This window comes from Hemicordylus capensis, chromosome 6 (genome assembly GCF_027244095.1).
Source record: "Hemicordylus capensis ecotype Gifberg chromosome 6, rHemCap1.1.pri, whole genome shotgun sequence".
NCBI lineage: Eukaryota > Metazoa > Chordata > Lepidosauria > Squamata > Cordylidae > Hemicordylus > Hemicordylus capensis.
The window spans coordinates 102,756,155-102,770,592 of record NC_069662.1 but is presented as its reverse complement, the minus strand read 5'-3'; the positions used below and the strand labels follow the sequence as shown (position 1 = coordinate 102,770,592).

Sequence of the window (14,438 nt, the reverse complement as noted above, 5' to 3'; positions counted from 1 at the left end):
ATCTGAAACAAGGCATAGGAAATGTGAACTGCACCCTGCTGTCAGCATATGGACTGTGGTTTCACAACACAGGAAGTGTGGAAGCACACTTTGGAGATACGTTGTGACCCTGTTGCAGGGTCTAATCTGGAAAGTGCCCAGGACACCTTTCCCTAGTCACGAGGGCAAACCAGTCCTTTACATGCGGTAGAAATACTACTTTACATATGCTATGCACACTAATTTATATTTCAAATGAACCATTCTCCTCATGCAACTAGAGACAAATGTCCTGGGAGGGGAAAAGGCTATGCATGTTCACAGCACACACAAGCCTTTATGACATGTGCTCAGGCTAATCAGACAAGCATCATCCAAACTAGCCCAAAAAGTAACATCAAAATGAAACCTTAGTGTCATGCATGAAATCGTCTTACTGCTGCCAGAACAGCAGCAAGGGCAAACATCCAGGAACTTTAATGCAGCCTCTTAAATAGGAAGTATATATCATGCAAGCAACTCATCCTGATAGCATTAATCATTGAATCTAGATCTGCCAGCTATAATTTCGTCACATCCTGTTTAAGTCTAGGTCCAGCAACGAGCTTTTTGACACCCCATGCCCTCGTATCAGATGAACATTTTAACTACATGGTAATTGGATTACGAAAGGTTCATGACACTGGAGTAAAACCACAGGGCAACGTGGTCTCCTAGTTTATATCCAACAAGGTCATGGTCTTCTACCCTTGCATGAAAGAGAACAGCTTTTACCCCATTTAGTGACCTTGTTGACATCACATCAAAGTGAGTAGGGCCCCATCTCTTTGATGAAGTTCTATGGATATGAACAGAATTGGACTCAGTTTTGATTTCTAACTCAATCCATTCTAAGGGTTTAATAGAGGACAACATTTTGAAAACACAACAAGCAGATTTAAAATACTACCTTAGATTTGAAAGGCCTCATACCAGCTTAACCCTGGCCAATAAAACCTAGGCCAAACAATAAAGTCACCGGAAATGTATTCAAGCGTAGGCATGTACATAGTTCTTTGCCAAATAATCTGAGGCAAGTAAGAGTTGCCTCCAGGGTATTTAGGGAGTAGACTTTGTAGACCAGAAGGGTGTTGGTTCTTTAGTCCATTGGTGGACTAACAAGTGACTAACACAGGAAAGCAAGTAAAAAACTTTGTGTAGTAACTTTTTTGGACTTATTTTCAAGGCTTCTCAAGCACAGATTTAGGAGGAGCCTCCAGTGGGAGTGACACACTTGTGGGGCAGCCTCAGATCATTTCTTTGCCTACTCTCATTGGAAGGACACAGATGGAAGAACTAAGGTGTTCCTGGCAGACACTGCAAGAGGCCACAGAAGGGGTTATGGAATGAAGGACAGGTTTTTCAGGCTATTTAACTTAATAGCCATCTGCCTTACTTCATGGAAGCTAGGAAAAAAACCAACAGCTACTTTTAAAAAAAGAAGACATTGAGGAAATGAAAAACTGCAGTTGCATTTCACTATTAGAACATCATCATTCCAGAGCAAGGGATAAAATAAATACAATCAGCAAACAAGTCCTAATTCAGTTACATGCGATAGACCACACAGGATTATTTGTTTCCAATAGCTTACTGGAAATTAAGAGACACTTCAAATAAAGTTGGCTCAGCAAATAACTCTCCTCATAACACCAATGTTCAGCAAGCCATCTTAACTACTGATTTATTGATTAAGTGCCATCAAGTCGGTGTCGACTCTTAGTGACCACACAGATAGATTCTCTCCAGGATGATCTGTCTTCAACTTGGCCTTTATGTCTCTCAGTGGTGCATTCATTGCTGTCATAATCGAGTCCATTCACCTTGCTGCTGGTCATCTTCTCTTTCCTTCAACTTTTACCAGCATTATGGACTTCTCAAGGGAGCAGGATCTTCGCATAATGTGTCTGAAGTATGATCGTTTGAGCCTGGTCATTTGTGCCTCGAGTGAAAATTCTGGATTGATTTGTTCTATGATCCATTTGTTTGTTTTCCTGGCTGTCCATGGTATCTTCAAGAGTCTTCTCCAGCACCAAAGTTCAAAAGCATCAATGCTTTTTCTATGTTGATTCTTCAGAGTTCAGCTTTCACATCCATAGAGTGTCATGGGGAAAACCATTGTCCGAACGATTCTATTCTTTGTAGGTGTAGACACGTCACGGCCTCTAAATATCCTTTCCAAGGCCTTCATTGCAACCCTACCAAGTACTAGTCTGTGGCATATTTCTTAACTATACATCTCCTTAAATAAAATGTGTAGCAAAAATGGAAATATATCTTGTTGAACATTTGAATAATTGTAAATACTAACCTGTTTGTTCGCAAGACTGGCGGGACAGTGCAGTAAACATCTCTTTCTGTTCAAACTATACAGTAGGAGAAATGTACATTCTACATGAGATTAGTTTATGAAAAACAATACATGTCATACAAGATACAGTTTTAGATTGTAACACATCTTTAGGCCTGCAAGAAGCTGAAAGCCAAGCATAGTTTCACAAAAAGTGGAGGGGGGGGGAGAGGAGGAACACGTCACCAATGTTATGAAACACAGGAGAGAGAGAGAGAGAGAGAGGTGAAGCTATCAGGGTGTCCACTTCACAGTGCAACACCTCTAAATTCTTAGCCAGCTTTTACAGAGATATACCACACAGGGAAGAGAGGGGCTTCACTGCCTGTCAATGAACCTTCTACCAGCTGCCAAGAACCCATTCTCAGTTTACATTTTGGAAGTGCACAGCCAAGTCAAAATGTAGCCTTGCAGGGAGGAAGACGCCTTAACATCTGCTTCCCAGATTTAGCTGCTGCCCAGCCTGCCAGCCTATTGTCTGCTGTTGTCAGCCTGCCAGCCTGTGTGCCCCCTAACTTGTGGGGCTGTGGCTGCTGCCCTGTGGGTGAGTCTGTGTGGGATCAGGGCCAGGGGAGTGAGTCAGCAGTTCCTGAGGACCATCTGCCCAGAACAGCCATCTTTCTGGGCTTATAAAAGGGCTGCTGCCCTGTGGCAGCGGGCCCACCACTGGCAGGGTCATCACCGAAGGGATGACACCAAATGGGGTTGCCCCTTTGGGGGACAATGAGGGCGAGGGTCAGGTGGCATTATTTTGGCTTCTGTTGTTTAGGTACTGGGTGTTTCAGATGTGTTTTGGTTTGTCTGGGAATGGGGAGAAAGGGGGCTTGTCCACTGATTATGGGGTGGCTATTCTGGTGGTGATGGGGAATAGAAGAAGTATAGCTGGCAGGTCAGCAAGTAATTACAGGGGAAGGGAAGTCAGAAATCTATTAGCTGTTTCCCCTTCTGGCTATCCTGCCAGCTCCCCTTCCAGTTGCAGGGGAGTAACAGCAGAAGAGAGGACATACCCTCAACTCCAGCTGTAGGCTTCCAGTGGCATCTGGTGGGCCACTATGTGAAACAGGATGCTGGACTAGATGGGCCTTGGGCCTGATCAAGTGTCATGCCCCCGTCCTCAGGTAGCGAAGAGGAAGGGGAAGCTGGTAGTCTGCCAGCAGCTGCAGGGGAACCTGAAGGGCAAAGCCCAGCTATCAGCCCACAACAGATACCTGAGGCAGGTCCAGTTGACGCTTCAGGACAACCGGGACCATCAGAGGTAGCAGAGACAGGGAATGGAAAGCAGAACACTGAGGCACCTTTGCATCCTCACGAGATGAGACTGATTAGACGCAGACAACAGGACAGGTGGAAGAACTCAGAAGAAGCAGACGGCTGCTTTACAAACCAAATAAATCCAGAATCTGTGTCAGCTGGCCAGAGGTGGAGAGCAATTAAGTCCGGCTATAAATCGAGCTTGACGGCTGCAGTTAGATGCTGGAAGCAACAGGTCTCTTTGAGCCTGCTACAGCTGAGCCTCTGACTCAGAGGAAACCCCAGCTTCATGTTGGCCTCTAGAGACCTAGGCTTTTCCTGCTGCTACTCTGCTAACCTGACCAAGTCCTGACACCTTACACTCCTTTTGCTCTGGAACTGTGCTATCTGGTGAGTGGACTGAGTTGGTGGGGGAGACTGTCTGAACCAGATACTTCCAGTAAAGTGTTCTCTTGTGTTTTCTTGCAGACCGGGGAGGACTTTAAGAAGCTGCCTCCAACCTTGACAGCCACCTTGATGAACACCGGACAGACAGGCTCGGACACTCAGCAAGCTCTTTGGCCATGGGGAGCTCTTTGGCCATGGGGAGTAGTGCCAACCTCCCACAGACCCTCGCCCTGCTCCTCTGTAATACCAGGCCTGTCCAGAATGAATAGGAAATCATCCATGGTCTGATTATGGATGAAGAGGCTGACCTGGTATATATCACAGATACCTAGTTGGGGGAGGCTGGTGGCCCAGTTTGGTCCCAGCTTCTCCGTCCAGGGTACTCTGTTGAGAAGCAGTTGCGGGGATGTGGGCGGGGAGAGGGAATGGCTGTGATCTACAAGAATAAACTCTCCCTGAATAAGATCCCTGTTGAAGTGTCTGACCATATTGAATGTGTGTACCTAAGTTTGAGGACCAGGGATAGACTGGGACTTCTGTTGGTGCACTGACTGCCACGCTGCCCAATGGAGTCCTGAGTCCTAACTGAGCTGACGGATTGGTCTCAGGTTTGGCATTGGAGTCCCCTAGACTTGTGGTGCTGGGGGACTTAAATGTCCACTTTGGGACCAATATGTCCAGGGTGGTTAAGGAGTTCATAGTGGCTATGACAACTATGGGCCTATCTCAAGGGGTCTTGGGACCGATGCACGTTGCTTGTCACATGCTTGATCAGGCCTTTCACTCTGCTCAGGGTGGTGTTCCATGGGTGAGGACTCCTGTGATTTCCCCATTGTCATGGATGGACCACCATCTTGTTTAGGTTGGACTCACAGTCACACTCCATCTTCGCAGGGGCAAGGGGACCATTAGAATGGTCTGCCCAAGAAGGTTATTGGATCCAGTAGGGTTCCAAGAAGCTTTGGAGGGATTTAGTGTTGGTGATCCTGTTGATGCCCTGGTGGAGAATTGGGACAGTAAGCTCACCATGGCAGTAGACATGATAGCTCCTAAGCATCCTCTGACCCACTTCAAAATTGGTACACGGAAGAACTATGAGGGCTGAAGCAGCAAAGTAGACGACTGAAGTGCAAGTGGAGGAAGACTTGACTCGAATCCGACAGATTATAACATAGAGCACATTTGAAGGTTGGTCTCTGGGTCATCTCGGAGAGACCATATCATTCCTATATTAAAAGATCTACACTGGTTGCCAATAAGTTTCCGGGCAAAATACAAGGTCTTGGTTATAACCCATAAAGCACTAAACAGCTTGGGCCCACTGAAATTATCAGGAGAGGTTCATCTGCAATTGCCACTGGCTCGTCTGGTGGCTACTCGGGGATGGGCCTTCTCCATTACTGCCCCGAGGCTTCGGAATGTGCTCCCTGATGAAATAAGAGCCTCCCCATCTCTTACAACTTTTAAAAAGGCAGTCAAGGCACATTTGTTCACCCAGGCTTTTAATTAGATACTGTTTTTATAGTTTGATCATTTTAAATAGTTTTAACGTTGTTTTAAGTTTTAAATTGTGTTGTAATGTTTTCAGCTTTTTACTTATTGTTTTTATTGTTTTGTTGTAAACCACGCAGAGACTTGCGTTTTGGGCGGTATACAAATATATGCAATAAATAAATAAGTCAAAATTGCAGGCAATTCTCATCAAACATGAAGTGAACGTGTGCTTGTCAGAAGTGTGCTCCTGAAAATACTCAGAACGAGGGGCCTAATCCTTTCTCTCACTGGGGTGGTGCTCCCATGAGGCCTGGTGAGGTGACAGCCTCAGGTGCTGAGTGCACCAGGCTTGCTCTCTCCCGCGGTCTGTCTGTTCCTTCTAGCACCAAGCACATACTTGCTTTGTGTCCAGGAGATGAAGTGGCCAAGCTTGGAGCTGGAGGGAAGTGACAACGGGAAAGCGAGAGACAGTTCTTGGAAGAAGCAGCAGTAGGACACTGGGGCCAGCTGGACACTGCTGCCTGAAGCAGCATGTACTGGCACCAACCTGAGGACAGAGCACGTGTCCAGAAATGTGAGGTTGGAAAGGGGGATGAGAGGTAGTAGCATCAGCACATCATGCGCCAAAAGGCAGCAAGCCACCTCTGCTCAGTCACCATACCTGGCATTTTAAAGACATGTGTGAAACATTCAATTGTTATGTGTATACACGTGATGCAACAAGAGATGCACACATTGGTGCTCAGGTATCCATACCCAAGTGCAAAATATAACGTGAGAATTCATTCTTTTTTTTTTTTTTTTTTGTAGAAGGGGTAGAAGATTAGCCGTAGGGAGGTGACAGAGAGCATTCACAGAGGTGTGGCGGGGGCTGGGGGACAGAAAGAAGCACAAAAGATATGCATAGAATATGTATGAAACAGCAGAGACAGAGACACACATTCACTGTGTGCATATTCATGCCTTTGGAAGTTTGTATGGAAATAAGCTAAATACAGAGTGTCTGAACATGTCTATAATCTCAGGTCCTAATTATGCATATTGTTTGTGGGAACTGTCGAGAAGAAAGAGAACATAGGTCATGTGATGAGGAGAGGGCATGCCTAGAAATATCTCTGTACACATTATATGTGGAGAGTCAGTGAGTGGGGGTGGGGGTGTAAGAAATAAAGATATATGGGTGTGTGCAGGGGTGCAAAGACGGGGACACATGGGACCAAGTGCCCCAGGATCCCAAAAAGATGTGGGTCCCCAATACATTGGTTCATCATACTGACAGCATGGGGAGTGCAGGAGGAGGTCCCTAAAGCTATGTTTTCCCAGGCCTCAGATTACCTTTCTGCAGCCCTAGGTATGTGATTGTTTCTGCAAAGCACTAGACTCTGGACTTCCTTTCAGGTGGCAAGAAGGGCACCATCAGGCTTTGACTGTCCTAGGCAGCAGGACCAGTACAACCCCCCTGCTGCAGCCCTGCTGCCCCAGCACTCTGCTCAAAGGGACTTAGTTCTTGCTCAAAGCGCTCTCAACAGTGCTCAAACAATGCCTACACCCGAGTTCTGTAACTTGTAAAATATAGCACAGACAGAGCTGAAAGCATTTAAGCCACGATGCTATCTCAGTCTAAACCAAAAGATGCAAAAGACAAAAACACAGCTCTTGGTTTTTTTAAAGTGTCAAGATCCACCCAAGTGCACGCTCATTTAAAACATGTTCAATAACCTAAAGTTATCTAGAATGTTCTCTGTGTAAAGCTACATGACCACTACTCAGCCTCACTGAGAAGGTTTTTCAGGGTCTCTGGCTCATATGTTCCTGGCCTCTGTTCTCTGTCGGCAGGCACATCCTTTGAGATGACTGTTCTAACCCTCTCATAAGGGTAGCGGGTAGCCCGCCCACCCTAGCGGGTAGCCCACCCAGCCACTCAGGGAGGCTTTCCCTAGCACTAGGGAGAGAGCCTGAATTCCTCAGATTGAATGGACACACTCAAAGGAGTACAGGCAGGCAGGCTGCAGATGAATACTCCCTCCTTACACCCATGCTCAGCTGTGCCCACGGAAATCTCTCTGCTCCGTTCTTTCCATCCATGGAAAGAATCCCCTGCCCGCCCCTTGATGTCTAAACGTGCAGCACCTTACACCTCTCTCCAGCCAATATGATACGGATTAGGAATCCTGCAGCACGGCAAACATGCCCACATGTAGCCCCACTCGAACCCAGCACTGCGCATCTCATGCAAACAATTCATAACCCCAAACCACATTAAAAGCAACTGCCTCTCTGGCACGGAGAGCCTCGGCTGCCCCAGGGCCAGTTACCTACATGAGTGCCCCTGGATCCCGCCGTGCCAAACCTCCAAGGAAAGCTCCCTCTCTCGATCCCGATTATGTCCTCGTCCTCCTCCTGGAAGGGAGCTTTCCCTGCTCCGAGCTGAGACTCCTCCTCATCCTCATCGCCAAGCCAGGAATGCAGGCACCGGAGCGGGGGCAGTACAAACAAGGAGACTGGCGTGGCTGCCCCCAGCAGCGCCCAGCCGGCAGGGCTTCCAACGTTCGGCGCAAAGCTGCCCTGCCGCCTGCTATAAATTCGCCCCGGGCTCCAGCTGGCCCCTCCCTCCGCAGCTTCCCGGAGTGGCTGCCGTCGCCAAGAGATCTGAGCGGGGGGTGGGGATGGGCGCGGGCGGGCAGCAGGCGCCCGGCCCCTGCCCCTCGTGCCTGCCGCTGAGGCTGCAGGGGAAGAGGAGAGCAACGGGAGGGAGGCTATACCACCCCGCTTGCCCTGCGCTCATGGACCAGCCGATCAGCCCTCGGAGCCGCCTTTCTTCCAGGCAGGCAAGGCTGCTGCGGGCCTGAAAGGGAGCCTGAACTTAGAGATCTGCAGTGAGGGAAGAAGGCGGGAAGGCAGGATCCCTCGCTGCCCCCTATACTCTGCTGCTCTGCTTGCTGCTCTCTGCTTTTTGCGAAGGATTGCCCTCGTCGCTTGAGTGGCACCAGCCAGGCCGGGGGGGGGGGCGGGAGGGAGGCAAGGGCAAGAAGCGCCCCTCTCAGACTACTTCCCCCCACCCCATTTCTGCTTCAGAAATCTAACCTAATGTGGCAATGCACATGTGCACCCCCGCCCCCATTTTTATTTTCTTATTTATTGCTAGTGCGTGCTGCGACAGTTGTTTGGACGCCTGGTACCGCCCATACCACCTCATACACTTTTTGCCAGGCTTCAGTTCGCCTTAATCAGGGGAAACCGGCTGGAGCTATATTGAGATGTCCCCTCTTTTTCCTCTGCCTCGTTTCATACATGGCATTTCCCAGACACGGGAAATGATTCAGCCCTGAAGGGAGGCACTGTGGTAGTAGCCTGATGGGACTGTACCACTTCTGGAATGCAGGGCTGTTTGTGTGTACGTTGAAGGTCGGGTTGTTTTGAGGCATCTACCTCGACGTCTCCCTCCATGTGGAACACTAACACGTCAACACAAGCTGGTTAATTTATTTCTTGATTGTTTCATTTATAAATGGATAGGCCACCTTTCAACCAAACAGGTCCTGCTGGAGGCAGCTTACCCAAATAAATAGTGTCATTAAAAACAATTAAAACAAAAAAAAAATGTTAGCAAAACAATAAATATCAACCGCAACTGCGATACAGTTGATAAATTAAATGCACTTATACCAGCCCAGCTCCAGAGCTTCCAGGAATACTTTTTTTTTTTAACACTAGTTTTTTAAATATGAGGAGTGAGTGAGCCAGGCAACCAGTTTTTGCAGAGTTCTCTATGGGGTCACTACTGAGAAAGCCCTGCCGCATCTGGTTCTTTACATTATGGGATCCTGAAGCCCTAATCTCACGTTATGCTCAACACTTGTATAATAAGTGTACAGTGCATACAGATACAGATTTGTACACAGGTACAGTTTTTCACATGTTATGCTGAACACAAGTAGTTCCTTTCTCTGCCATAAATTTGAGGGGACTAAACACAGGTTCACTTAAAATGTACTCAGGTACAGTCATTCACACAAAAATGTGTATGAGTGTACAGACATCTGTACACTTGTACAACATAATGTCTGAATAGAGCTATAATGTCATAATAGGATTGCAATGGACTTCATTGGTTACTCAGAGCACCAGAAAGGAGGGAGCCCTCATGTGGGAGTAGGCACAACCCAGACCATTTAGGGTTGTTCATAATTTGATCTTTAACTTGTTCATAAATGACCTAGAAGTTGGGGTAAGCAGCAGTGGCCAAATTTGCAGATGACACTAAACTATTTAGGATGGTGAAATCCACAAAAGATTGTGAGGAACTCAAAAAAGATCTCTCCAAACTGGCAAAGTGGGCAAATGTGGTTCAATGTAAGCAAGTGATGCATATTGGAGGGGGGGCAACTTCACATATACGCTAATGGGATCTGAGCTGTCAGTGACTGACCAGGAAGTTATTCACACATGCCTTCATGCCACGGGGTAAATGGAGAGCGAATCTGCTTCACAGCAGATTCACAAGATATTTAATTCGGTGGATTAAATTGTTGACAGTTCACATAGCTGTCGACTCCTCCCCGCACTCCCTGGCAGATCTTTTTCCTGTGTGTTCCCACCTACTTGCTCTGTGTTTTTCCTCCAATCAATCACAAATCACGCCACAGAGAAAGGGGCAAGAGAGTGGTTTTGGGTTTTTTTTTAGTTTGACAGCTAAGAGCAGAAGGACAGCATGATGAGTTGCCAAGCTGGATCAAACAGCAGGATGCTTAACCCTTGCCTTTGTGAGTGACTGTCTTCATCACCTCATGTCCCCCCCCCACACACACCTAATGGAATCAGCTCAGACAAAAAGGGGCTCAGGTTACATCCATTCTGCATATCTAAAGCCTATGTAAAACATAGGAAGACACACATTTTGCAGTTTGTGCTTGTGTTAAACTCAGGGATTTCTCCCTCCCCCTCCCCATCTGAACTCCCTCCACAGAGTATCACCGATCTGCAACAACACCTTCCCACCCCCCAATGCTTACAACTGCAAATCACTTAGAGCAAACCATACCCAAAACAGCTGTCAAACTCCCCTTTACTGAGTTTTGAAAAAATGCCAATTTACTGGCATGACCACACCACACATAACAGAGAAACTGTGGGGCATAAGAGAAGCCCCGATTTCACACACACACCCAAAAGCCTTTGAAACTAGAGGTTTTTTTTAAAGCCAGACATACTCCAAGCTAAGCCAGAATGTGCAGCCTTCTTTTTTTGCGGGGGGGGGGGGGACAAAGTCCTGTCTGTCCTAGTCCCTGATAGCCTGCAGGGACTTCAGGGTAAATCCAACTAAGATGTGGACTGGCACACTTCAATCGAGAGTGGATTTGAAATAAAAGTCCTGTCTGTAAAGCTTCCAGGAGAGAGATCTTGGGGTTGTGGTACTCCCTCTCTCACAATATAGCTCATTGAAAGTGTCGACTCAGTGCATGGCTATGAAAAAGGCCAATTCTACGCTAGGAATCATTAGGAAGGGGATTGAAAATAAAAATGCTAATATTATCATGTCCTTGTATAAATCTATGGTGTGGCCACATCTGGAGTACTGCGTACAGTTTTGGTCATCATATCTTCAGGATATTGTAGAACTGGAAAAGGTGCAGAAGAGGGCAACCATGATAACCAAGGGCGTGGAGCACCTTCCTTACAAAGCAAGACTACAGCATCTGGGGCTCTTTACTTTGAAAAAGAGGCGATTAAGGGGAGACATGATTGAAGTGTATAAAATTATGCATGGTGTGGAGAGAGTAGACAGAGAGAAATTTTTCTCCCGCTCTCACAATACTAAAACCAGGGGTAACCCCATGAAACTTAAGGTCAGGAAATTTAGGACTAACAAGAGGAAGTACTTTTTCACACAGCACAATTAATATTTGGAATTCTTTGCCATGGGATATGATGATGGTCACCAGTTTGGACAGCTTTCAGAGGGGTTTAGACAAATTAATGGAGTATAGGTCCACCAATGGCTTCTAGTCTGGTGACTATGGGCCAGTCTCAGAGGCACGATGCCACTCAATACCAGTTGCAGGGGAGCAACAGCAGGAGAGAGGGCATGCACATACCTCTTGACTATGGGTTCTCTAGAGGCATCTGAGCCACTGTGTGAAACATGATGCTGGACCAGATGGGCCTTGGGCCTGATCCAGCAGGTCTGTTCTTATGGGTTTTAAAGGACAAAATCAGCTCCTCCTTGAACTGTGTCCAGAACTATATATACAGATATCAATATATAGCATTTATGGCCTGCCTTTCTTTCATGATGGAATGCAAGGTAGTGTACCTGAGGTTTCCTGGGATTCTCCCATCCAGGCACTGGCTAAACACAAACCTGTTTTCCTTCAGCAAGGTTGCTGCATCAAGTGCCTTCACAGGGCTGGCTTCAAGTTTTTCAAGGGGCCCTCAGGAAACTGACCTCCATGGGCCCTTCCTACCTGGGTGGGTCTCAAGAGAGTCATTCTGTTGCTGCCACTCAAAGGCTATGGAGCAGATGTGGTCTCAAGGATCAGCAAAGGGTCCTTCTGAGGACTCTGGACCTGCAGCAGCTGCCCAGTGATGCCAGAACCCAGAATGAAATGGACCAATAATCTGTGCAGAATTTTCAAACTTGCTGTATGGCTAACTCCAAAGACTGCTGAGGTCTTAGGTTTCTACATGCACTGAGTCTCTAGTCCCATCCTGACACTACATTGTATGTGCATACAGGTGTCTGTGCACATACACATATTTTTGTGAGAATGAATGTAAGGTAAAGTGTGCTGTCAAGTTGATTTCGACTCCTGGCGCCCACAGAGCCCTGTGGTTTCCTTTGGTAGTACACAGGAGGAGTTTACCATTGCCTCCTTCCATGCAGTATGAGATGATGCCTTTCAGGATCTTCCTATATTGCTACTGCCCGATATAGTACCAGCGGTGATTTGAACCGGCAACCTTCTGCCTGTTAGTCAAGTATTTCCTGGCTGTGCCACTTTCATTTAAACAATGAACCTAGGTACAGGCCATTTCAAATGCATAGATCGGAAGCATTCTACTGTACATGGTTGAGCATAATGTATGAATAAGCTGTATGTGTGTACAGATCTGTACTTGTGTACACTGCACATTCATTGTAAATGCATTGGACATAATAAGGTTAGTCACACGGCCAGGAAGTGGGGAGGGCAGGCGGGTAGGCGGGGGAAAGACTGTGCAGAACTTACCTTCCCCCCAGATGATCCAGGAAAAGCTGCTGGGAGCATGGACCGCACTTCCAGGTGATCCGCACTGCTGCACGCAGCACAGATCCAGAGGCCAGGACGACATGTCTCAGCCTCCATGTATCCCACAATGCACTGCACAATGAACACAGTGCAATAGGGGATACCCCCATGAGATGGTCGCTCTAGGTGCCTGTCACTTGCACCTTTAACCTCAATAAAAGACTGGTGTAAAAAGCTGGGTCAGACGGGTGGGCAGCACCGGGATCCGTGTAGATCCTGGTGCTACACACGAGCAGCCTAACCTAGGCTGGGCTGCCCTAACCTGAGTTAGGCTGCTCATGAGTAGGCTTTAATCTGTGAATAGGGTTTCTGACATGGCACTTTCAAATAAGCAAGACCCCATCTTGGGGTTTCGAGGTAGCCCAGGTCTGGTTTAAACCTGCAGCCAAATAAGGTGGTAGGATTCTAAGGTTGTAGAGAGCAAGAATTTGTCATTTTTGTGAATGCTTCCCCCGACATTTTAAAAAAACTATCTGCAGGAACAAGCCTGTAACATCAGGGAGGAAGGTTCTGGCTGAGCCTACTCCCTGCTGTACCAGTTTGTACTTGCAGGGGAAAAATGTGGGTTGTTTTTTTTACATTGGGAATCATTCAAAAATGCAGTTCGTCTTGCCATCTGAAGTAGTATGGCTCATTCTATCACCTCAGGACTTTAGTACGTCATTTCTGCCCCATTTTGCTTCATGTTAACGTAAGGGTTGTTGGGAATTCTCTCTGGTAGGAGAAACCCTTATTCATTATAGCAAAGTGCACAGAGGCACATCACAGCGGTATTTAGTTAGCCATGCATGTATGCTGAGAGTAAAGTAACTTGGAGCCAATTCATAGTTTCAAATCAATATAAATGGTATTTATTAGAGAACTCCACTCTAGATAGGAAAGTGAGGAGATAGGATCTCTAATCTATCTGTCTAGCTGGATGCAGATGGATTCTGCATCTCTGCACACATGGTGCAGGGGAGAGGAGCTTCCATGTTGCAAGGTAGAAAGAAGGGAAGAAAAAGGGAGAGAGGAAGTGACAAGGCAGGCAGGAAGGAAGTGTCCCTAAGAGTAGCAATCTACATTCCAAAAGGATAGTGTCAGAGCAGTAGAGAAGGGATGACCAGTGTCTTGACCCTCTAGCCCTCTGACTCACTAGTCTGTCCTCCACTGTCATTGAGACAAGAGAAAGCGCAAAGTCCTTCACTTCCAACAAGGGTTGAGCTTTGTGTTGGGGTTAGGGTTAGTGTGAGTGTTGAGGTTGGGCTTGGGCTTAGGGTTGAAGTTAGGGCTGGAGGTAGGGTTAGGTTCTGGGTTAGCTTCAGCCCATAGTCTCAAAATGCAAACATGTAGCACAACTGAATCAACTTGCTGCTTCTCCATCCACTTGCAATAACAGCCCCCAAATGCCATTTTTTCAAGCCCCCATTTTCCCCCCTGCACCAGCCACCTTCTGTCTTCCTTCATTACTTTCCACCTTGGCCCATGATCCCTGAAAACTCTGCACCATCCTTGAAACTCCACAGATGATTTTCCAGCTGCGGTTGCCAGGCTCTTGTTTTCTCAAGATCAATTTCTTTCTCCTACTGAACATCCGTGGTCCCAGCATGTGGCTGTTATTACAATTAAATACCAGGCATTTACTATTGGCATATTTCTATGGTTAATTT

General features: G+C 47.0%; 1 protein-coding gene across 3 annotated transcripts in view; it reads right to left on the bottom strand.

Moving 5' to 3' along the window:
- The window catches only part of ENTPD3 (ectonucleoside triphosphate diphosphohydrolase 3), a 41,273-nt gene extending 32,789 nt beyond the window's left edge, over positions 1 to 8,484 (bottom strand). The window contains exons 1-2 of one of the 3 annotated variants that reach the window (XM_053265744.1): positions 7,851 to 8,484; positions 2,330 to 2,384 (exon numbers count right to left, since the gene is read on the bottom strand). In XM_053265744.1, the coding sequence (XP_053121719.1) occupies positions 2,330 to 2,369 (40 nt within the window). In that variant the 5' untranslated portion in view covers positions 2,370 to 2,384; positions 7,851 to 8,484. Of the gene's footprint in view, positions 1 to 2,329; positions 2,385 to 7,819 lie in introns of all 3 variants that reach the window. The other 2 variants (XM_053265742.1, XM_053265745.1) reach the window with 2 other exon arrangements.
- Between the last annotated feature and the right edge of the window lie 5,954 nt (positions 8,485 to 14,438).